At 40.3% G+C, this 21,923-nt stretch overlaps 1 protein-coding gene across 34 annotated transcripts in view; it reads left to right on the top strand.

Moving 5' to 3' along the window:
* Nucleotides 1-18,933, top strand: part of ARVCF (armadillo repeat gene deleted in velocardiofacial syndrome) — a 209,023-nt gene extending 190,090 nt beyond the window's left edge. For 25 of the 34 annotated variants that reach the window (XM_046901080.1, XM_046901078.1, XM_046901077.1 and 22 more), the window contains 8 exons: nt 2,430-2,557; nt 3,474-3,624; nt 4,962-5,154; nt 5,846-5,957; nt 6,571-6,661; nt 7,187-7,240; nt 9,502-9,593; nt 12,111-12,224. In XM_046901080.1, coding sequence (XP_046757036.1) covers nt 2,430-2,557; nt 3,474-3,624; nt 4,962-5,154; nt 5,846-5,957; nt 6,571-6,661; nt 7,187-7,240; nt 9,502-9,593; nt 12,111-12,212 — 923 coding nt within the window. In that variant the 3' untranslated portion in view covers nt 12,213-12,224. Of the gene's footprint in view, nt 1-2,429; nt 2,558-3,473; nt 3,625-4,961; nt 5,155-5,845; nt 5,958-6,570; nt 6,662-7,186; nt 7,241-9,501; nt 9,594-12,110; nt 12,225-13,624 lie in introns of those variants that run through there. The other 9 variants (XM_046901082.1, NM_001398134.1, NM_001398131.1 and 6 more) reach the window with 2 other exon arrangements.
* The last annotated feature ends 2,990 nt before the right edge of the window (nt 18,934-21,923 follow it).

The following is a 21,923-nucleotide window of genomic DNA, read 5'->3' as shown; positions in this document are numbered from 1 at the left end:
ATGTTCTGTATGAATTTTCTCTGAAAATTAATGAACCTACTTTCTGCTTTTTGCATGTCTGATTCATGTTTCAGCAAAGGTTCCGTAAGATAATGCAGCTTCCAAATTCTAGTACGCTATCCTAAGAGATTTTTTTAAGTGTTAGTGTTCGGGAAAGTAATAGTAGGCACTTAGCAGGCAGCAGTGTCATTTCTTGAGGAGTCCTGGGATTGCCAATTCACCTTGTGAAGCAGCAGAGGAGAGAGGTGATGTGAAGGTCATACTGGAGTCAGATAATCACAGACTTATTCAAGGAACAGAGAATAGCTGTACAACTGTTCGTGCTTCACGTATTATGTAACTGCAGTTTTTCTAAGCATTCATTACAGGGGGCAGTGATCCCAGTGCAAGGAGAGGAGAGCAGAGAAGAGGAGAGAAAGCGGTATGGATTGGCAGGATGCCTTTGGGGATCGCCACCTGTTGCAGCTTGCGCTTATCTGTAGGTGTCACGTAACAAGCAAGTGGTGGCAGTAAAAGCAGTCTGGAGCAGGTTAACAATCCAGCAGTTCAAAAAGAATGCAGCCGTGCTGGAATGCACGTGAGGAAGCCGGACAGGGAACATGTAAGACAGCACATCAGAGCTCGTGGGTGCTCATGCATAGATCAGTTTTCTGGTATGGAGCAAAGAAAGCCTTGGGTGACAGAGTGTGTCTTCAGTGGGATAAATAAGCCCTGTACATCCAAGGGTGTTCGTGGCTTTGTGTTTATGGGTATTAGATGAGGTTCAGAGTTTTGAGAGATTGTGGCTGATGTAGTGCCACAGCTATAACTATGATGAAAAATAAGGAAAAACAGAGCTGGAATGTAAGGCTTTCATTTCAGAAGGCTTTTTAATCCTCTTCAGCAACAGAGGATTTCTAAAAGAAAGTTTTGGGCAGTATATCCATTTGATAGAATAGCAGTGTTCAGTTCTCTTGCTTCTAGGTTTGATTTGAGATGCCTGAAATATGATAAAAAATATGTATTTGAGTAATGGGTGATCTGTGAAGGGAAAGTATTGAAGAGAGGGTATGATTTGTTTGTAGGTTTCCTGTCTAGCTAGTGGAAAACTTGCTTGGAGTTATGGTACACTCGTGGGACAGCATTTTGTTATGTGACAAACATTCTTTTTGTCGGTATGTAGGGGAAAAAAAAAAAAAGCCTTCTATTCAAGACAAGCTTCACATTTACTGCTTGCCCAACCTCGTTCATACCTTCATGCTTGCTTTCATGCCATTCTTTTTTCCAGAAATGTTTTTACAAGTAACACATGCTAATTGCAAACTCCCCAGAAGTCATCAGTTCAGAAATGGCTTACAGCTGCAGTCACTGTAGCTGTGTCTCTGTTGTCTGTAGGTGGTTTGTGCCTTCCTGCACTCACCACAGCAATTCTAGGGAAGTTATTTTTTGTTGTTGTTGAAATTTTCTGCACAATGCTGTGGATCCTATTTGATGGGGAAGTGCTCTAACTGGATGCTTGCATATTCTTCCTTCATCAGTTCAGTGTTGTGAGACACTTAGTGACAAAAGATAGGTAAAATTGCTTGAAAATATGCTACAATTTGTTACTAACATAGAATTGCCACTGTAGTCCTTGTCTAAAGCAGTGCCGCGCTGTACTGTGGTTAGATGGATAAATCCTAATCCTTTGAGATGAGGAAATTGAGACATGGATGCTACTGTCAGTTACTCAGCATCACAAAAGGAAATGCGTGGCAGAGCTGGGAATAGTTCCCATTCCTGACATGCTTAAATGGCAAAGCTGCAGCATTGACTGGGGATACTTAGTTAATATGTGTCTGTTGCAGTCTCACAGTGTAATGCAATGCTGGTGTACTTCTTTACGTAATATTTGAATTGGAGGCAGTATTTCTCCCTGCTCCTACCAGTTGAGAATTCTAGTCATTTTGACATATTGCATCTTTCTTTCCTCACGTAGGTGTGAGAAGAGGGTGGATGATGGGATTGTAGCTTGCTCTCTGTGACCTGTTTGTTGATATCTGAAATGATTTGAATGAGAAAAAAAAGAGTGCAAGTTGAATTTATAGTCTACAGATGCAAAATAAGAATTGTTCAGTCATTGTCTCATGCTGCCTTGTTACTACATACACTACATATACTCAACCTGCTAGACAGTTATATAGCATAGCACAGATTTCAGAAAGAATGATCAACTTGCCAACAAGCAAAGGGACCTTCAGTCTAGCTGAATGTCTTGTAGATGAGTTCCCACATGCACTGCATTCACAAGAGTGAATAAAATATTTTGAATATGGCAGAAGCCCTTCTTTCTGTAGCACAGCTTTATCTTGGCTGTTCTCTAATGTGATTAAATAAAGGTATGTTATATGTTTGTTCATACATGCCTTCTCTACTTCTTTTGATTCCATTGTCCTCTTCCCCACCTCCAGGCTTTGAATTACTGTACCAACCAGATGTGGTCCGACTGTACCTCTCCATCCTCACCGAAAGTCAGAACTTTAACACTCTGGAAGCTGCAGCGGGGGCTTTGCAGAATCTCAGTGCTGGCAACTGGACGGTGAGAGCAGTCTTCTCTTTAGTCATTACTTGGTGCAAGTAAAGAACAAAGCTACGTCCGTTGTAAGTGCACTGTTACCTTGTGCATTTATGTGCCCTTTAAGAAGGAGGAAGGTGAAAACATTATTTCCAATTCATCTGCCCACTTAAGATGCTTTGCATCTTCTGAACAGATGGTGTTTATGTGCAGATGTCACTGAGTTCATGACAATTTAACCATGAGCTGGTTTTACCACTTAAACTACTTAACTGTTGCCACATCCCTTCAGAAAAGCTTGTTGTTATATGGTCCTGTTGTGAATGCTTAATTCATTAGGCTGTCGGACTGCTCAAGAAACTGTACTCTGAACTATCCTCTGATTTTTCTCTCTGAGCCATCCCCAGTACTAATCAGGTAATTCTCAAAGATATACCTGATCGCTTCTAGAACTGTATGGCAAGCTTGGAGCAAGCAGAAGCCTGAAGATCAGCAGGGTGGTGTTTTGCAGCTGTCTTGAATACCTATTTTAAAATCAACTATCAAACAAAGTAAAATAGCACAAAACTGAAGGTGGAAGAAGATAACATGCTTTAGATGCCTTACTGTTCCCTCCATATGACCTCTTTTTCCTAATCCAGGGGAATGTGTTTTCACACTGTGATGTGTACAGAACAGATGCTGGCTGGCAGATGAAATTCCTTCCCTTTCTGTCCTCTTTCTCCATCAGCTTACTAAGCTGCAGGCAGAACCTCCACATCGTTTTCTCTTTGGTGCTGATATGTTATGTTTCAGATGCATCAGCATACACATCTTAACTGGTGTTCGCAGGAGAAAAAAATGAATTGCAGCACTGAAAGAAATGCCAAAGGCAAGAACGAGTGGGTATATGAGCTCACGATACTATGTGTTGTTTCCTTTTTCCTTGTGTTTTGATCAGTGGTCCACATACATTCGTGCAACAGTGAGGAAAGAGAGAGGCTTGCCAGTGCTTGTGGAGCTACTCCAGTCCGACTCTGACAAGGTTGTGAGGGCTGTTTCAATTGCCTTGAGAAACCTTTCCATGGATCGCCGCAATAAAGACCTTATAGGTATCTTTAGAACTTTTCTTAGCAGGCTGGAATCTTGGATGCTCTTGAGAGACATGTCATTTTTGTCAGTTGTGCTGAGGATTCATTTTGTTTGTAGTTTCTATCACTGCTATCCAGGATTATTCTGTGTAGCCACCAAGTGAAAGGTTTTCACCTCAGAATGTATTTCCAGCCCGTTCAAACAAGCCATGGTTTAAGAGAGATCCCTAAGGACTAAAAATAGATGTTTGCGGGAGAGGGGAGCATGTATAGGTATGCAGACGACTGGGTGGGTTAACAGACTGCTTGTCTCTTCCTTAGCTCTAGCTGGCAGGGACCATGCTACTAGTCACATGCAGAGGTTACTGACAGCTGTGTTCCTCCTTAGGCCCACTATTGAGATTAGAGTGGCAATCCTGAGCTTGCCTGGGGTCATGAAGGAGAACCTAAAGTTGTCCCTTTTTTTTTTTTCCATCATGACCTTCCCTGTGGCAATTACTGTAGAAGCTGGATACTCAACAACTTGCCAGAGACATAGTCTTCAAATGAGTTTTTCAGCAGTGCTCACTAACTCCTTTCCAATGGGGTAAATATGCATTTGTGTGCACGTAATCAGAAAGGTTTGGCTGTCAGTTGAGTTTTCCTCTGGATGCCTCTGTATTTAACTGATGTCTGTTTAAACTGTGACTTGTCAGGCCAGGAGGTATTCAGCACTTGTTTAGGGCCATCATCCAAGTTGATACTAACAAATGGCCAGGTGGAATTCTGCCCTAACACATCAAGTTTTTCTTTTAATAGTTCAGAGGTGTAGCTAGGCGAATGGTGCAGACACACACCTGGGAGTGATAAACTCCTGGCTCCTTAGCTTTTCTCCAGTACCATATGATGTGAAGGCTAACTGGACCCAGGAGGAAAGACTCTTACCTTTGTTGGAAGAAGGTTAATAAATGCATGGCTATGCACCTTGCCCCAGAACACCTATTAAAAGGCTACGTTGAATAAACCATGTGCGTGTATTAGCATGAATATGTTGCCGTAGCAGCAGCTACTGGATGCTTTTTGCCTCAGGCATTGTGAAGTACGATAGATGCTGGCTGTAAAATCACAATGAAGTCTGCATTTTTCCCCTCTCAGCCTTTTAGTATTCACAATGAAGGAGTTTTGTTTTGGATATCAACTCTTAATCACCTTGAAATAATAAATGAAAAATGCACCATAAAGTTACAGTCTTGATGTTCAAAACACTTGCATTATTAAATTTTTTTACCTGGTACACACTCTTGAATTTTTCATTCAGGATGGGAAGCTGAAAGCCCTAGTAATAGGGCTGAGCAGTGGTATCTCTTCCACTTTTCCAGGTAGTTATGCCATGGGTGAGCTGGTTAGAAATTTGCCCAGCAGGCAGCAGAGATCTGCAAAGAACCTGGAAGAGGATACAGTGGTTGCTGTATTGAATACAATCCATGAAATCATTACTGACAGCTCAGAAAATGCAAGGTCTCTGATCCAGACACAGGGCATTCAGAAGCTGGTGGCTATCAGCAAGTCAAGGTGAGTAACAGTTGAAAACAAAATGTATAAAACTCACTGCAAACTTGAAAGTAGCACAATGCAAAGTAGTTTTTTGCTTTCCAAAGCCATTCTGACCTTTCAGAAGTGTAGCTAAACAAATATATACACAATAAAAAGTCACGCTTTCAGTAGACTTGTAACTTAAAAAAAAAAAAAAAAAAAGAGAATGAAAGCCTGTTAGAACATGATGTCTTAGAATATGTCACCAATCCTTTCAAGGATTACTATTGATGAAGTCTTGTTTTAAATTAAATGGTCAAGGATGTGCAGTAATTGTTTTGGCTAAAGGCAGCTCAGAACTTCGTGTGTCTTGTGTTTTGTTTCTTTTTTTTCTCTAAATAAATCCAAGCAGGATGGAATCCATCTATTTTCTATTAGGGACAAGTACAAAATGAAATGAGCACCCTGGCCTCAGTGCTTGCCCAGGCATGCAATGTGAAAACACAAAAATCTGCAAAATTTGACTTCTTGGATTCTTTTGTCAACAAACACTTATATATGTGAAGTCATCACTAAATTATTTTACATACATCTTAAAACTCATAAGCCAATGAATAGCTCTGTGAATTAGTAGGTACCTCTTGTATATTGTTTTGGTGCAGAGAAGTTGACATATGAATAGTCTTATATTGCTTGATATTTAATGTTCTAATTTTATTTTGCAAATCAGCCAGTCTCCTCGAGAAACAAAAGCAGCGTCTCACGTTCTTCAGATGATCTGGAGCTACAAGGAGTTACGAAATGCTTTGCAGAAAGATGGCTGGAACAAATCACACTTCCAGGTAAAGATGTCGGGTCTTAGGTTTAGTTAGTAGTTATGAAATACCTGAGTGGAAGGTGCCCTCTCTTAATGTAATACTAATGTCTGATAGATTACATGCTTTGAATCTGTTCTTCTGGGTAATGGAAAAATGTGTTGTAACCTATTCAGTCATAACATCATGCACATACTTCATGGATAGGTTTTTTGCTGGTCTATGAAATGTAGCTTTTTAGTTTTTGAAAGTATGCCATGCTGTGTAGCCCAAATGTGTGGGCTTTGCTCAAGGAAGGATCAGCATGTCTTTTCTCAACTGTTTTTTTTCTCATATGAAATCTATTTCAGGCAGCAGTCCAGAGCAGTCACTAGTTCTTGACGTGCAGCCTCCTTACCTTCCCTTCTGAAAAGGTTGAGCTCCTTTTACAGACCAACAGTGCAGCCATCTAGATAATACACACACAAAAAAATTTCCACTAACAAATCTGTATGAAAATATTAAAAAAAAAAACTCCACTGCCATGCTATCAACAGGAGGGGATTTAGAAGCAATAGGTGATCTTGCTTCATACTGCTTATTTTACTTGTTTGATTTCCCTGAACAGCAGTTTCATATTTACCTAATTTTTGTTTTGAAGTCTGTTTCTGCAACTCCAAAGAGTTCCAAAGGTACTGCTGGCAGGTCTGGCTATGATGACAGCACTTTGCCGCTGGTGGATAAAAGTCAAGGTCAGTTCTGCTAGTTACCACTTTCTGTATGTGTTTTGCTTGCTTGCTGAATTTGCCACAACTGTGTTATGGGAAGTGAAAGGGAGGGCAAGACATGAAGGGGTAAATGTATTACTTATACAGTGCTTTTTAATTCATAGTAACGAGACGATCGGCCCATTTATCCGGATATAAGCAGTTTTCCTTCTTTTGCAAAATGTGCTCTGCCGATACTGCATACAAGTTGAGAAAACAACATGATCAGTTAGAATAATCTGGGAGAATTTGGGATAGGTGTAAGATGGAACTTAAGAGAAGCTTGTTAAATGGCAGTTAGTCCAAAGCAGAAAATAAGGATTTCATATGCTGTCTGGAGAGCTTAAATTGTCCTTTCTGAATGGATAGCAGTTGAATTTTTTTTTTTACAGGTCTGCAGCCAATACTTCAAGGACCTCTCTGGTTCTGAGACTAATTTAGAAGTACCAGTATTGAGAAAATCAAACGTAACTTGAGTAGTTACAGTTATTCCATGCTTCTGTCTTACAGATAATGAGAAAACTGGGAGTCGTGATATGATACCTATGGATGAACTTGGCCCAGGTAAATTCAGTCATTCTGTCTGTTCAGAATATAACTTCAGAAGATAACTTACTCAGAATCAATCTGAAACATGAGAGAAGCAGTAGTCACTATTCCTGGAGAGGTATGATCCTTGGGGACGGAGGTATTACTTTTCTGATGCAGCCTTCTTCAAGACATTACTCATTTTATTAGGTCCAGTCATGAACTTCCCATCTCTGCTGCTGCATATCTTGACAGAGTTGTAGCACAGTGCTTGGTTTTCAGAAGCACATACTCCATTAGCACTGGTGTGTGCAACACCATTAGCATGCAGGCCACACAACAGTGGGCTGACAGTACAAACTTCGAAATCTTGGAATTTGGATACAAAAAACAAGGTTCTTGCCCATTCTTTGTTAGATTCCTGTTGAGCATGGGGTTTTATTTTTTGTTTGATTGTTTTTTTAGTACTGAAGAACTGCCATACTTTAAGTTTTTCATTATTAATGTCTTTATTCTGACGTTGCTGTCTGGGAAATACTACAGCTGCCATACTTCACCTTAATGGCTTTTGCTTTCTGGGGGTAGGTTTAAGGTTTCCCTTTGTGTCTTAGCAATTGATTTTAAAATGTTTTGGGATTACCCTCGATACTAGTAAAGAAATGAAGAGTGATCTGTTACACCATTGTGAGTATAATTAAAATTTGACTGTGAGAATCTACCTCTCAGTTGAGTGTTTAAATTACTGTGAGTCAGCATGCTTCCATCATTTGTGTAGATACCTATGTGAACAATTTACTCCTAAATGAATGATGAATCTTTAATATATAACTTAACTAGTAGTATTCATGCTAGACATTCTGAAGAGAATTATTGATTAGCATTCCACCACAAATTCTGGCTGGGTGACTGAATGCAACTAGTAGGCTTTGGGTTCTACTTTTTTTTTCAAAAGGAATAGCCAGTAATGTTAACTTCATTGTTGTCAACAAATGTTTGTAAGTGAAGTTCTGTGTAGCAATGCTTGAAAATCTGTGCACTACGTGTGTAACTCAATTGCTTAGTTATTTTTAAGCAGCATGGGTAAGTAATGTTACTAGCCATGATGTCATGAGTGCTGCCTCAGGTCTGTCTGCACTTTGATTCCTGAGATGTGTAGAAAACTTGAGCTCTTTTAAAATTAACTTCACTGTGACCAGCATAAACGTCGTTTAGAACTGTGCTGTGACTGTTCGGAACAACTCACTCCAGCTGCTTTTGTCGTGTGGGCAAACAGAGCCTCTTTGTGCCAAGGCAACCCCACAAAAAAGCTTTTTTTCTTAGTGACATTTTGCAGGCAAGTACTGTGCCAAGAGATGCACATTTTGGGTAGCTCCCTAAGAACCTTTTTGTAGTCTTCTAAGAACCCAGTTTGTCAGAATGTGAAAACATTAATGATCTGTCAGTTACATGGGTAAAAACAAAAGCCTACAGGAATATATAGATCGAGTGTCATTTACTCCAGGTCACGATGCTGTCAAAGCAGAGCAGGAGACGATCTATTTGTAATTGATAATGAGGGAAATCTGATGCCTCAGGAAAATAAATTCAGGTTTGTGTTGGCTGAACTGATTCAAGGCAGAGTATGTTCTGAAATATGTAAAGCTATTTCTTTATAATGGTCCCTCACACTTTTCCTCCGTGTACTAATCACGCTTTCATATTGTTTCTTAGTTGTCAGGAGAAAAAGCAGCATCAGGTGCTGCTTTGGAATGAAAGGCAGTCCTAGCACAGCAGAGTTTGCATCAAGATTTCTTCCAACTCAACAGTCTCCTTTTCTCAATGCACTGAAAGGGGCTATTTGAAATTACTGTTATGTCCTGTTAATAGTCAGGCTCAGGAAGAGTGGGAACATGCTGCAGAGCATTCAGAGAATGAACACAGCCAATTAATCAGGCTGCTAAGCAAGGAACACAAGATTTGAGCTGAATTTGGAGCTCATTAGCCACAGGGCTTGAGATGACAACTTGCTGCTTTCCTTAGGCACACTACAAAACTGCAGTAGGTTGGGATGAAAACAGTTCTGCTTGCTAATGAGTGCCAGCATCTGGCAGTGATACAAAAAAAAAAAAAAGCTTTTCTGTTTTAAACCGGTGAAAGTAAAATCTCAGAGCTAGAGCGTATGTGAGAAGCACGCTACCAGCATCTTTGGGTTTTGATGGTCTCTTTTCCTGTTTCTTTGCTGAAGAATACTGCTAGCATCAGCTCTGTTTTGCTCTTTGTTGTGCTTCATGCCTAACTGTCATATTATTCCTCCTCAGATGGATACTCTACCATCGATCACCGGGACAAGGAGCGCAAATACAAGACCAGCGATAACACAGGGGATGCCTCAGAGAAAGAACCCTTAAAAGTGAGATTCCCTTTATTGCTGAGTGCTAGTTAGTGCCTTCAGAAGAAACAGAGCCTGGTGTTCTCAGCAAGAACAGGGTAGTTACTCACTAGAGGGCTGTAAAGGGTTTTTTTGGTGTCTTTGTTGCCTAATGTTAAGACAAAGCACCATTTCCTAACCTAGCACTGGCTAACTAGAAATAAAAACAAAATACTGCTTTCCAGTGCAGAAGTAAATGCAGGCAGTTGATATATTCTTGTAAATGAATGAGGTTGTAAGAAAATAAAGTTTTTGTTCTGTCATCTTTGTGCAGGCAGCATTCCCTTGCCCTGTAGTGAATAACTGTATTCAGTCTTTATTCTGAGAACAGTCACTTCAGAACATCACACTGCTTTGTTTTCACCGTGAGAAGTACGTGTCAGCTTGTGCATCTGTCTAGAGCAGCGTGGTGAGCAGCATTCATTTCAGCAGCACTCACTCTGACTCCTGACTGTAGACAGTGGGCATGGGCCAAGGAGATGGAGAGGAAGGAGAGATGTGCGTACTTCTGAGTGTGTGCCTTCTAAAAACAAATTTAGACCATTTTCTAATTTAACAGCAACAACAGCAGTCTTTCTTCATGAAGCGTTTTGCCTTGAGGGTTGTGTGCAAAAGTATCTTAGTGGATTCTGTTGAATTTCTGTTGCATTGCTATGCTTTTTCAGTAGATCTTTTTATTTAAAAGTTACTTAGTGCTTCTAACATTGCTGTGGCCATAACTTCTCTCTGGCCTCAAAACAAGCTTGTATTTTCCCCTGGGTAGGTCATTTCTGAGAGGGAAAAAAAAGATGCAGTGAACCAAGAATCAGTGATAGGAAATACTATTGTTAGTCTATAAAAAGCTGTCTTTAATAACCTTCAGCATGTTGCTGATAATATCAGAAAATCCAGGTGATTTGCGTTCACTGGAAACAATTAAACTTGAGTCAATTGAAAGAAAAACATGCCGTATTGAAGTGAAATTAAAATGTGATTTGCAGAAAAATCTTTCTATAGTTTGTGGACCAGGAAGATATCGTTCTGTATAAGTCTGCCTATGTTAACTTGCCTGTTCATGCAGTTCCTTCTGTGTCCTCCCTTTCTGTGAAGGTATATGCTGGAGAATGACTTAAATCCAGCTGCAGTTTTAAGCACAGTTCACTCCTTTTCAATTTGCCAGTTCTGGGTATGGTTGCATCCTGCTGGAGGCTGCCCAGTTAAACTTCTTAATATAATTGCTCCTTGTCTTGTGTCAACTCTGCAGTGCCAAACATGGCTTCCTGTTTTGAACCAGCGAGCCCTGAGTAAATGGTCTAGAGTAATGTGGCTGATCTGAAACAGTGATCTCTTAGATTCAGCGGGTAGCTCACTTCCCACCCCTTTTCTCTTTTGAACAGTTCTAGAAATAAGTGAATATCAGGGCAGTACATTGTTTAGGAAGCCTCTGCCACTCAGAAAGCAATTCGATAAAGAACAGCCGTTACAGTTTTCCTATTTAGTCATATTGCAGCTTCTCTGCAACGTCCAGACGTGTGGTGACACCTATTAAAGTAATCCACTAGTGATCACCTAGCTGGCTAAACCTTCCCACTACATTTCTGCTTGATAGGGTCTGGTGAAGACAGAAGAGCATACTCTCACCTTGCCACTTGGAGGTGGTTGTGCTCTCTTTTTTTTTTTTTTTTTGCAACTGATACAACCTGATTACTGAATTCAGTGTGTGCTCCCTCCTCCAGCGTTGCTCTGAAGTGACAAGAGATGGCCCAGCTCAGACCAGTATTAATGGTATAAACTTTCTGCCCCCTCATAACAGTTCTAGTGTGTTATGAGGATGCAGTGAGAACAGATGCATTAAGTGACATAAGTATTTTGATCAGTACAAGCTTGACAGAAAATGTCTTTCCAAAGAAAATAGGCTAAGGCAGAAGAGTTAACAAATACTTGTTATTTTTGCCACTCAGAGTTCATGGAGGTGATTTTCAAAATCATGTTACTCAGACCAAACTCCCAGTGTATGTCTGAGGTGAAGCACAACCCAGAGTTCTAGGGAGCAGCTGCTTTGCTTTTAGAGGACCACGATAAAAAATATTTCACCTCGGTAATGTACCTGCCGTAGTTATACTGCCTCCTGGTTTTAGGGATAAAGGGTTGCCTGAATTCAGCCTGTTACATGCCTCAAAAGCAGTCACAGCTGCATTCTCAGCTGGAGCAAAGTCTTGAGTAGCTGCTGCTCTTCGTTTTCCCTGTCTTGTGATAGAGAACTCTGGGGTCTTCTGGTTTGTAAACTGTTCAATAACCGTGGCTTTGAGGCTCAAGAGTGGCCAAGCATTTTGAATAATGATGGCAGGGAAGTGCAGCCTTTGGCTGCTGCAAGTGCTCTTGTTGGTACTGTGCCTTTGCTGCTCTTGTTTCTTTCTCCACCACTAATTTTCCCTCGTGCTCCTTTGAGCTGACTTGTTTGGTGGTTTTGTTTTATTAATCCGCTCTGTTTTGCTTTTAACTCCTCACCCTGTGCTGCAGAATGACACAAATAGGAAAAACATTAACAGGAGTAACAGGGCTTCGGTGAATCTGGTGGATGCTCGTGACATTAAACCCCAGCCTGTTGACTCCTGGGTCTAATTTGCATGCATGGTAGGTCATTTTAATGGTAATTGGTGCTAGTGATTAACTTGTCTTGTGCATGATCTGTTTAGCTGTGGAATCTCTTCAAGGCTAACTGCTAACTGAGCCCTTTCAGAGAAATGAAAATACATTTGAAAATGTTGTATTTATATTATTCATTGTGTCTTTAATGAGACACAATCAGACACCCCTGTTTGATTAAAAAATAATCTGTCAAATAACTAGACAGCACAGTAGTATCTTGAATGATTGGCTGTCAGCCAAAATGTGAAAGATTTCTCCTGGTAGGCCATGGGAATGAATTTAAATAGTGCCTTCCTACTTCCAACCATTTTTTTCCCCCTTCACACTCATTATAAGGATTAGCCTGAGACTAAAAGAAAAAAGCATATCCTTCTCTATTTATGGATGTCCCCTGAGGTTCTCTAGAATTACAAGGCCCTGCCCATCTGCAGGAAGGCTGCTGCCTGTACACAGTTACTTTGCAAGGGGAGGTGATTTTGGTTACACGTATAACGATAAGCCACAACTCCCACTTCTCAATTCCTTCTTTGTTGTTAAAGAAAGGCGCCTTTTTGTCTCATTCTAGCTCTCTGCCTTTGCCATGAGCCAAGTCCCTTAGTAATGTCACTGTCCTTTCTTTACTCCTGCCATTGCTAATCTGCCTCCCGCTGTTTTGCTAAACAGTCTTCTACCCTGGTTATACCATCCATCACTGTGAGATATGATGCCCCATTTGGAAAAGCAGATTTTGTGCCCCTGGCTGGCTGAAGGAACACCTAAGAAACAGTTGCAAAGACACTGGACAGCTTCCCCATCAGAATGGACAATAGGCCTTTAAGGCCCAAATTCCAAAAAGTGGAATGTTATCCACTCCCATAATTAGACGTGGAAATCACATGCAGTAGTGGGAGAGAGAGCTCTAGTATGTTCGGGGTTTTCATTTCTGAGGTCTCCCCGAAAATGCTTCTCCTTCTTTTAAGACTCTAGTACAAGTGCTACGTGTTTGCAGATTGTTTCTCTTCCTGGGCTGGAAGTGCTTGGCCAGAGCGGTCTTTAACACCCCCTGGTACCCTTGTGTAACCACAGAGCAGGCCCCAGCCCTGCTGGCTTCACACAGCTGGTCGGTGCTGTGTAGTCAGCCTTGTTGGCTCAGCCAGAGGGCAAGGATAAATGTGTGCAGTGGCTGTACACCTCCAGTCTTGCACTCTTCTTCTTAGCAGTGAATGCTTATGGGTGGGACTTCGAATGAAGTTTCTGTTCATTTTCTCTCAGTCAGACCTTTCAACAAGCCCATATACTGGGGATAGATTGGGATTTCCATTCGTTGTTCTACCACTGGGTGATGGAGATCACCACCAATGCCGTGCTGCTTGCTGGTATTAATCGGTTCTGGCTTTATTTTGCAGGGCTAGAGTCCAACCACATTTTTTTTTAATTGAGGGGGAGAAAAAAGCATTGAATTGACACAGAGGATTTCATCAGTCACCACTGCCATTTCGATCTGGAGGGCGCTGCATCACTGACAAGGCTGCGGATTCTAAGAGAATGCAGGGAGAAAACACAACTGACTGCCATTGCCAACCCAGAGCACCATGCCTTACAGCGAGACAGTTTGCTTTTTAAATCAGTTACATTCCCAGCAGACATAGCCGCCTCCTGCTCCCTCCCACTCCTGCAAGAATAAAGCAAGCAAGAAAAGAGAATCCAAGTTCCATCTGGCTGCTGCATTCTTAGGTGACTTACATGTGGAAGGTGCCAAGAATGAGAAGCGAAGGTCATGCAGCAGCAAAGAGGACAGCTTCATAAGTGAACTGCAGAATATTTGAAATGATACCTTAGGTGTAGTCATGAAGATATTAGCACTTTTATGGTTTGGGTCCCATTGTTTTCTTTTTGTTTGGGGGGATGTATTTTGAACTGTGAATCTAACATTTTTAAAGGGTTTTTGAAAAATGTTGAGGTTTTCTTTGTTATTTCAACAGGAATTGCAGGAATGTTGAGTGGGTTTATTGAATTTCAATGAAGAGAGAAAATACAGAACAAAAAATATTAAATGCTGGTCAGATGAACTGGAGAGTAGATAACAAAATTGGTGCAAGCTGTATAAATCTGCTTTTAGAGTAAGCTATATCAATCACAGTGCTATATTATCGTTATAATCTGATGTACAGTACTTCTGCCTTTTGAATTCTGTAATGGCTCTGCTTTTATTTCCACATGAAGGTTTTAGTGTCCCCAGTTCAGAAATGTATGCTCAGAAATGGAGTTGGCTGACTTTTTATTTTCTTATTCTCAGAGGTTGCAGTAAGGAGCTCTTACGTTTTAATTGTACCAGTGTTGCATTGATGACAATTAACAATTTCTTTTGCTGTAGCTGTCAACACATTGGAAGAAATAGAAGCTTCTTCACAGGATGTCTTATTTTGAACATACTGTACATTTTAGAGGGGTCTGTCATTTATATTTGATGGTAAATTTATCACTGTTGGATCCATGTTTGCTTTGGGCCATAGATCCTGGTGGAAAATGCCATAAAGGGAACAGATCAGACATTTTTTAAATCATCATCATTTCTGTGTTCCCTTGATTTTGTTTTGAGATTACATATTTTAGGTGGTATGAAAATCATCCATGTGCAAATGTTCTCCTCTTAGATGCCATGGCGTGCTCTGGATAAGGCAGAAAATTTACCTCATGAGAACAGAGAACATACGCTGCATATACAGAATATGATAATGCCACGAACTAAGTGACTTTAGATCACTGATTTTCTGCAGGCATTGGTCAAGGGAGGGCAGCAGAAAAGAATAGGAACCAAATATCTCACTAGTAAGCATCAGAGGGCTTTTGCTGATTTTGTTTGGTTGCCACATTTAATTCTAAATAAGCTCCTAAAAATGGTGTGACTGGAAAGCACATTTTTGAGCCTAGCGAACATCATTTGGTGTTTTCAGTGCCTGCCATTTCCTTTGTAATTAAAAAGGGGAAATATCCAACAACCTTGCCTCACCCAAAATATTACTGTAATAGTAAGCATTTGAAGTTTTTGTTAAAAAAAAAAAAAAACACAAAAAAGCAAGTACCAAGAGCTTTCTATCTTCGTGAGTATATTAAAAAATTGACATGAATACATATATATAAATAAATAAATCTATATATCTATATATATATATTGTTGTGCAGAGGATAGGTTAATAAAACCATGTAAAGTAGTTTGCAGGAGAGGGAAGCATTTGTTGATTCAGGGAAAAAGACTGATGCCAGAAGCTGTCAGTGATTTGGATGATACATGTGCTCCTTCACCCTCCTCCCTTTTGACCCTCATCTTCTATGTACATTGCAGTAGTCACTTCTGGATCATAGAGAAGGTGAAGTTGCTCAGAGCAAATTAAGATAGCAACTATTTGTGGGGTTTTCACCTGCATGAGAGTTCTATTGGGCCAAAGATGCTCAGCAGATCAAGGGAAGCAGAGATGCATCTGTGATTATCAACATCTGTGTCAGAGGCAGTGTCTCTGTGTGTAGACATAAAGTTTGGCGATGAAACCAGATACATAGTCTGACTGTATATTATATCAATGGTGCTCTTTTCATACTTGTTCTGCCAATACGCGGAGACCCTTTTAACCAAGCTACACAGAAACGTTTTATATCACTTTTGGTTATGTACTTGGTGTATTCTTTTTGTATATGAAAGGATTTTTTTAAAAGCGTTCAGTAATTAGCAACGGAACCTGCTTTGTAGCTAATTAGAACAGTGTAAGAAAAGGGCCATGCTGTCAGTCTGTCCCTGATCTACTTCAAACCATATATTTACCAAAGGAGTCTGAGCAAAAGTTCATTTAAAATAAAGACCTGACTGTTGAGTCTCTGCTAAGACTTTGTAATTCAGTTGCTGTACAAATATTTCAAAGCCAGCAAGAGGTTAACAGAGAAAACTGCAGGAAAGGGGGAAGTGATGTGATTAGGGGTCAGTTATGTCCATGACCTCCTGTGCCAGGTATCATATGACTCTCAGTGGGGCACTACAAGGACACTCAAAATCTATGGGTATCTGTTTTTGTCTCTGTCATTAGTGAATCAAACTGAAAACACTAAGGAAAACTTGAGAAGCAAATTCAGACCCTATCCAGCTTCCCCCCCCCCAAAGACCTTTTCATATTTATACTGCATCCTCTGTCAAGCAAACCTCCCTGTCAGGTTAGATGGCATTGGCTGCCCAGGCTCATTGTAGCAAACTCTTCTTCTTCCTTTCTCCTGGGATAAAGTGTTCTTGGCAGCCCCGATGGTTCAGAGGTGAAAGCATGGTTTATTGCAGCAAAAAAGTAAAGGGTAGTACATAAGAGGTGTGAAATGCCAAGTCCACGTGCCAAGACGTCCTCCTAGGAAACAACATCTTACTTTTGTCCTTCCCATGCCTTACAGTTATGATGAATTTCTCGGTATGTAGCAATAACCAATAATGTATCATTTACGTTACTGTGTTTATTTTTTTTCTCACCAAGCTGTTGTTCGGATGATGAGGAAAGAAAATGGGCTGGGAATGACTTGCATATGAGACTATCGCCTTGTACTATCAGCTCACAAGCCAAAATGTCTAGCAAGATACTTTGAACTTAGTTCGGTGATTTATCCAATGTCCTTTTCATCTGTGGCCACATGCCAACTTCCAGAATGCATTGGTGGGATGTGTGTCCACACCTGCCCTTATATCTCTCCTTCTTGATGCAAGTGTGACTGGGCTGGTTGAGCTCTTCTGGAATGTGGGTAAATAAACCAGTAATTGTTGAGTTTGTTTTGGCAGCAGGGATAGTACGTTAAGAAGGGAAAGTGGCAGTGTGTGTAACTAATGCTGCAGTATGGTCTAGAGGCTCCTGCTCAAAGGCAGGCAGTGCTTTTTAGGGCTCAGGTATGTGACCTCCTCTTTTCCTGTTGGTTCCACTGTGAAAACTGGAGGCAGTCTGTCTGCAAAGAGCTGGGGTAGGAGAGATTTGTACCTGCAGAAATTTAAGTGGGAGGGGTGGTTGTGGAAGGAAAAGATGGGTGTTGCAAGACTCTTAATAAAGAGGAGGAAGAAATTTGATCGCCCAGTAAGGGCTGAGGTAACGGGATGGAAGAGATTTCTGATGGCAACTAACTGCTGAACTTTCATCCCAGGGAGATGGCTTGCTCACTGCCCAGGCATATTCAGTAGGCTGTGGAGGTTAAACAAAACTGAAAACCAAGAAACAACACTGATAGGGCCACTTAATGTTGTGTGTCAAGACTGCCAGGTAAGCATGAAGTTGGGCTGTTGAGTGGATGAGTGATTTATCCTTCCAACTCTAAGGATTATGTGATTCTGTCTGTGCAGCGTCCAGCAGAAAGGCAAGATGTAAGGACATTTTGTTTCTGTGTTGGAGCTAAAAAGCAATTTAGCCGTAAGTGTAACTTGACAAATCAAAGGTGGTTGCCAGCTTGAAATGTTCCCCAGGGAGCAGCTTGGGCAGCCAGAAGTCTTATGGGCAGAATACCTGAGTGTCCCTGGTTCTACACTAGTGCACTCAGACCCACAGATTCTAAATGTATATATTAGGAAAATAAATCTTGTCTCCTTTGCCAAGACTTCATAAAAGGGACTGACTTGGGGACTAGGAACTGACTTGTTAAGTGATGCGTTAAGGAAGTGGGGGTGGCATGTTTGTTAGAGCCAATTAGTAAGCTCCTGCCAACTCAGAGGAATAGTTTTCAGTGATGATTTCTAGCATGCATGGTTTATGCTGGGCAAAGCAGTTTTCAATCCTACAGCGATTTTGTTAGCTTGAAGGTGGTGAGTTACTTTCTGTTACTTGCCTTAAAGTTGAGCTTACAGGCTTGGCTACTTATGAGAGAGAGGCACATTTTAAACGCTTGGAGTAAGTAAAGCTTCAGAAACCACATGAGCACATTACAGACTGATTACAGTCCCTTCTGTCTAGCTGCCCACTCAGTGTAAGCTATAGTGTGCCAGCAAGTTCAGCCAGAAGTTTTGTGCTGTTTGGGTTGGATTACACTCTCTCAGTTTTTGAAGGTGTTTATATAGGCATAGTTTCTCGCAGTGTTCTTGTTTTAATGCCCATAAAATCTGGTGTTTCCTTATCTTTGTCAGAGAAATCCTCTGATTTTTTGGTACAGTAACTAATCTAGTGCATTTAAAGGAAAGTTGTTATGAATCTCTTTTATTCTGTCTTAAGTTTTACATCGGGGTAGGATGTTAGGAAGTCCATTTGCAAATGAGGAGGAAGATAGTGCAGATACTACAAGGCCTGCCAATCTGGTTCTTACTTTTAAGAAAAACAAAGTAACTAGACTAAGGAGCTTACTGGTAATTAGTAGCTAATGTGTTTGTAACTATCATGTGCCTTAAAATTTTCATGGTAGGAGAATAAAAAAGAAAAATAAATCAACAATGTGTTTTCTGTAATACTGCTCAACATTCTCTCTGTAGTTTAGACTGGTGGGGTTTTGCATTGTATTTACACTGTACTATAAATTGAAACACTTAGAATGGTTTGATTTTACCAGTATGGAGAGGAAAAAAGGTGGATTATGCTTTTCATGGAACAAATGTTACCGTGACAGAATGTATTATTATTATAGGATCTTTCCATAATGCAGACAAGTAGAATGCTTGTTAGAAACCAGGTATGTAGGATAACAATTTGGTGTGTTTTCAATAAACCATGCCTGGAAAGAATATATGTGCCACTGGTTATCTTTTTGTTATATCAGGTATCTCACATATTCTTTCGGCTTTGCAACAGCAGTTTTCTGTGGCAGGGAATTATTCAACGCTAGCTCAGGTCAGCACTCTGTGTTAGTAAAAGGTCAGTAGTAATGAGGGCAATTGGAATATCCTTTGAACTAGTACACCTGGAAATGTTTGATTTATTGCTATATGCTGTAGTTGTAGCACAAAGTCCTCTAAGGGCTTTGCACTGTAGGTCATGTTTTTTTCCCCCTTTTTAATGTACAAGCCTGTTTCTTTGAGGAAGACATCTCAATCACTGCTCAGAGAACTGCACATTTGGGACCACAAACCCAACTTGCTGATGTCTTTTCCATTTGAGAAGCTATTTAACCTTACCCAATTTGGTTGTAAAATCTGTGTAATTTTACAGAGATTTCACATCTCTGAAATGTCTGCAAGTATTCTCAAAAATATAAGTGCAAAATAATAACAGAAAATCTTTTAAGTTCATCATAGCTATGCATGAGATTTGGTTTCAGTGAAAAATTGTTATTTTGGAGATGTCCCAACCAATTTACATTTGTTACCACGTTGGGGGAAAAAACCCTATACTGAAAGTCATTATTTCAAGTAACTGCCAGTTACTGGCTCATCTTTTCTGGGTAATTCTCCTGAGGACTGCCTCTCCCTGGCACATTCATCTGTGTTGAGAGTCCAGTAGGGCATCACCTAAACATACTATGGTTATTGACATTCATGAAATGTGACAAAACCCTGTAAATCTTGACATGAGTGTTGTGCAGGGTCTTACAGAGTTCAGGTCAGATTTTCTCTGAGTTAAAGGTTGATGAACCATTGCTGACTACAAGAGTTTGCTGTGTGTTAATGCCTGTTTGTATTATTCACAGGACTGTAAGGTTCCATTTACTTGTGGATGCTTGCTTGACAGTACTGGGAAGGTCGTCTTCAGCTCGCCTTCCCTCCTTATTTCAGGTGTAATGTGTGCATCCTCAAGAATTTTGTCAAGTCATCTCCAGTTTCTGTTCTTGTGGCAGGAGGATCTATTTTCAAATGTGCTGTGGTAAGATGTGAGCTCCTTTGTTCCAAAGTATCAGCCGTATTGTACTGAAATTAGGAATCTGATTTTTTTTTTTTCCCCCCTCTGGATGCACTAGTATGATAACGAATAGCAGATGCTGTAGGTAAGATACTGAGCTAAAACAAATATGTTGTTTCTACAACTGACCTTTTATAGCTGTCAAAATGATTTCATTTTCAGCTTATCACAGGTTGGGCAAATGGAAGCAGCAAGTCCTGCAGGTAAAAGGTTAACCTGGTAACAACAGGCAGGAAATATCACAGCCCTCATCTGTTTCAGGTTTCAACAGTGTCTTGGGAACAATCTGTCCTTACTGCTCTCTTCCTTAGTGTCTTACTGGGAAGATTTCTGTATAATTAAAGAGCAGTGGCAGAACCTCACTGTGGTACAGGCTGATGGTGGGTGGTCTGTTACAGTGGGAAGTTGCTGTTTTACAATGGGATCATCAACTGAGCTGTACAGGCAGACATCAAAATTATTTTACTGCATCTGATGTTTTTGGCTCACAGCTCAAAATTTTTCATAGGGTGCTATCACTTCCTTGTATCAGGAGGACAAAGCGGAACTCCCATACAAACATATGACTGCTGTTTGCTTTGGTGGGTAATTCCCTCTGTAATGATTGCTACATGAGTGCTATTATGCTGAATTCAGTATTAAAGTAGAAACCAAAAGGAACTACAGCTCAGTTTGACTTCCTCATAAATTGTCCACTTCCTTTGTATACTGATATAAAGAATCAGTTCAATATTTTGAAAGACATCCTGTTCCTTTGAGGTAACAGAGAGGTTGCAGCAGAAACCAGGCCTCAATTTAATGTCTTGCCTCAATTACCAAGGCTACATAGAGAGTAGCTGTCATTTGTGAAACAAATCTTAATTAACAGTATTTGGTGGGTTCAATCATTTGTGATGTGTTGTGAGAATTGGCTGACAGTTTTGTGTTTTAGGAGAGTCCTTTCAATTTGGAGCTTCCTATCATTGGTGTACTCACAGCAGTCTTTAAACACATTTCCAGGTGCCCCATTCCATATCTGGCTTGTGCAAGAATAGGTTGTGTCTGCCAATTACAGTAGGTTGTAACAAATAACAAGTAAGTTATATGTTTTTAGAATATATTTGAATTAGAAGATTGATTGTCTGCCTTTTGCTTCTTACAGAATTCAAAGCATGACTTTATTTTAAAAAGTAACCCTTCTCCTTGGGACACGTCACATTTTTACACTAGTGGCTCCAGATCACATTTGCTTAACTGACCAAAAGCCTATTTTCTAATTGCCAGTCATCTAATCAGGCATTTTCCTTTTCATCCTTTGTCACCAATAATTACAAGCATTTCAGAATTGTTGTCAAGCAGAAAAAATGATCCTGCATGTAAAATTTTGTAAATAATCTGATGATGCACCACTTTTGTTTTTGTTTTTTTACAGCTTGTCATGTGGGCGGTATCTTCTTTATACTACAAGGTGGCTGCTACATTTGCACACATACTGCACATTCCTTATCTACTAATGCATCTTTTGAAATATCCAAGCTAACTCTGGAAGTTCCCTTCTTCCCTAATTTTCTTGATGGTCTCTTAGGCAGTAATTTGGGCCTAACTAGCAGTAGGAATTTATTTTTCTGATTCTCTGTTGTAAAAGTGCAGAAACAGTCTGTCCCTACCTAGGCACCAATTAACATTCATCTCTGAGACTTTGGTTTGCTTACCAGTATGTGTTCAGTGCCCTGCTTTGGCAGGAGTGACTATTTAGATGCAAAAGTGTTTAAAGCTAGAAATGAAAGAAGAATCTTATAAGACATGACCTTAGCTGCACAGAATCTGGTCATCTGTAATTATGCAGGGTTTCCATTGTGCTCTAGAAACTTGTATATGCCAGTAAATGAGCTTGAAGATT

Source organism: Gallus gallus, chromosome 15 (genome assembly GCF_016699485.2).
Source record: "Gallus gallus isolate bGalGal1 chromosome 15, bGalGal1.mat.broiler.GRCg7b, whole genome shotgun sequence".
NCBI lineage: Eukaryota > Metazoa > Chordata > Aves > Galliformes > Phasianidae > Gallus > Gallus gallus.
This window is presented reverse-complemented; position numbering and strand designations above follow the sequence as displayed.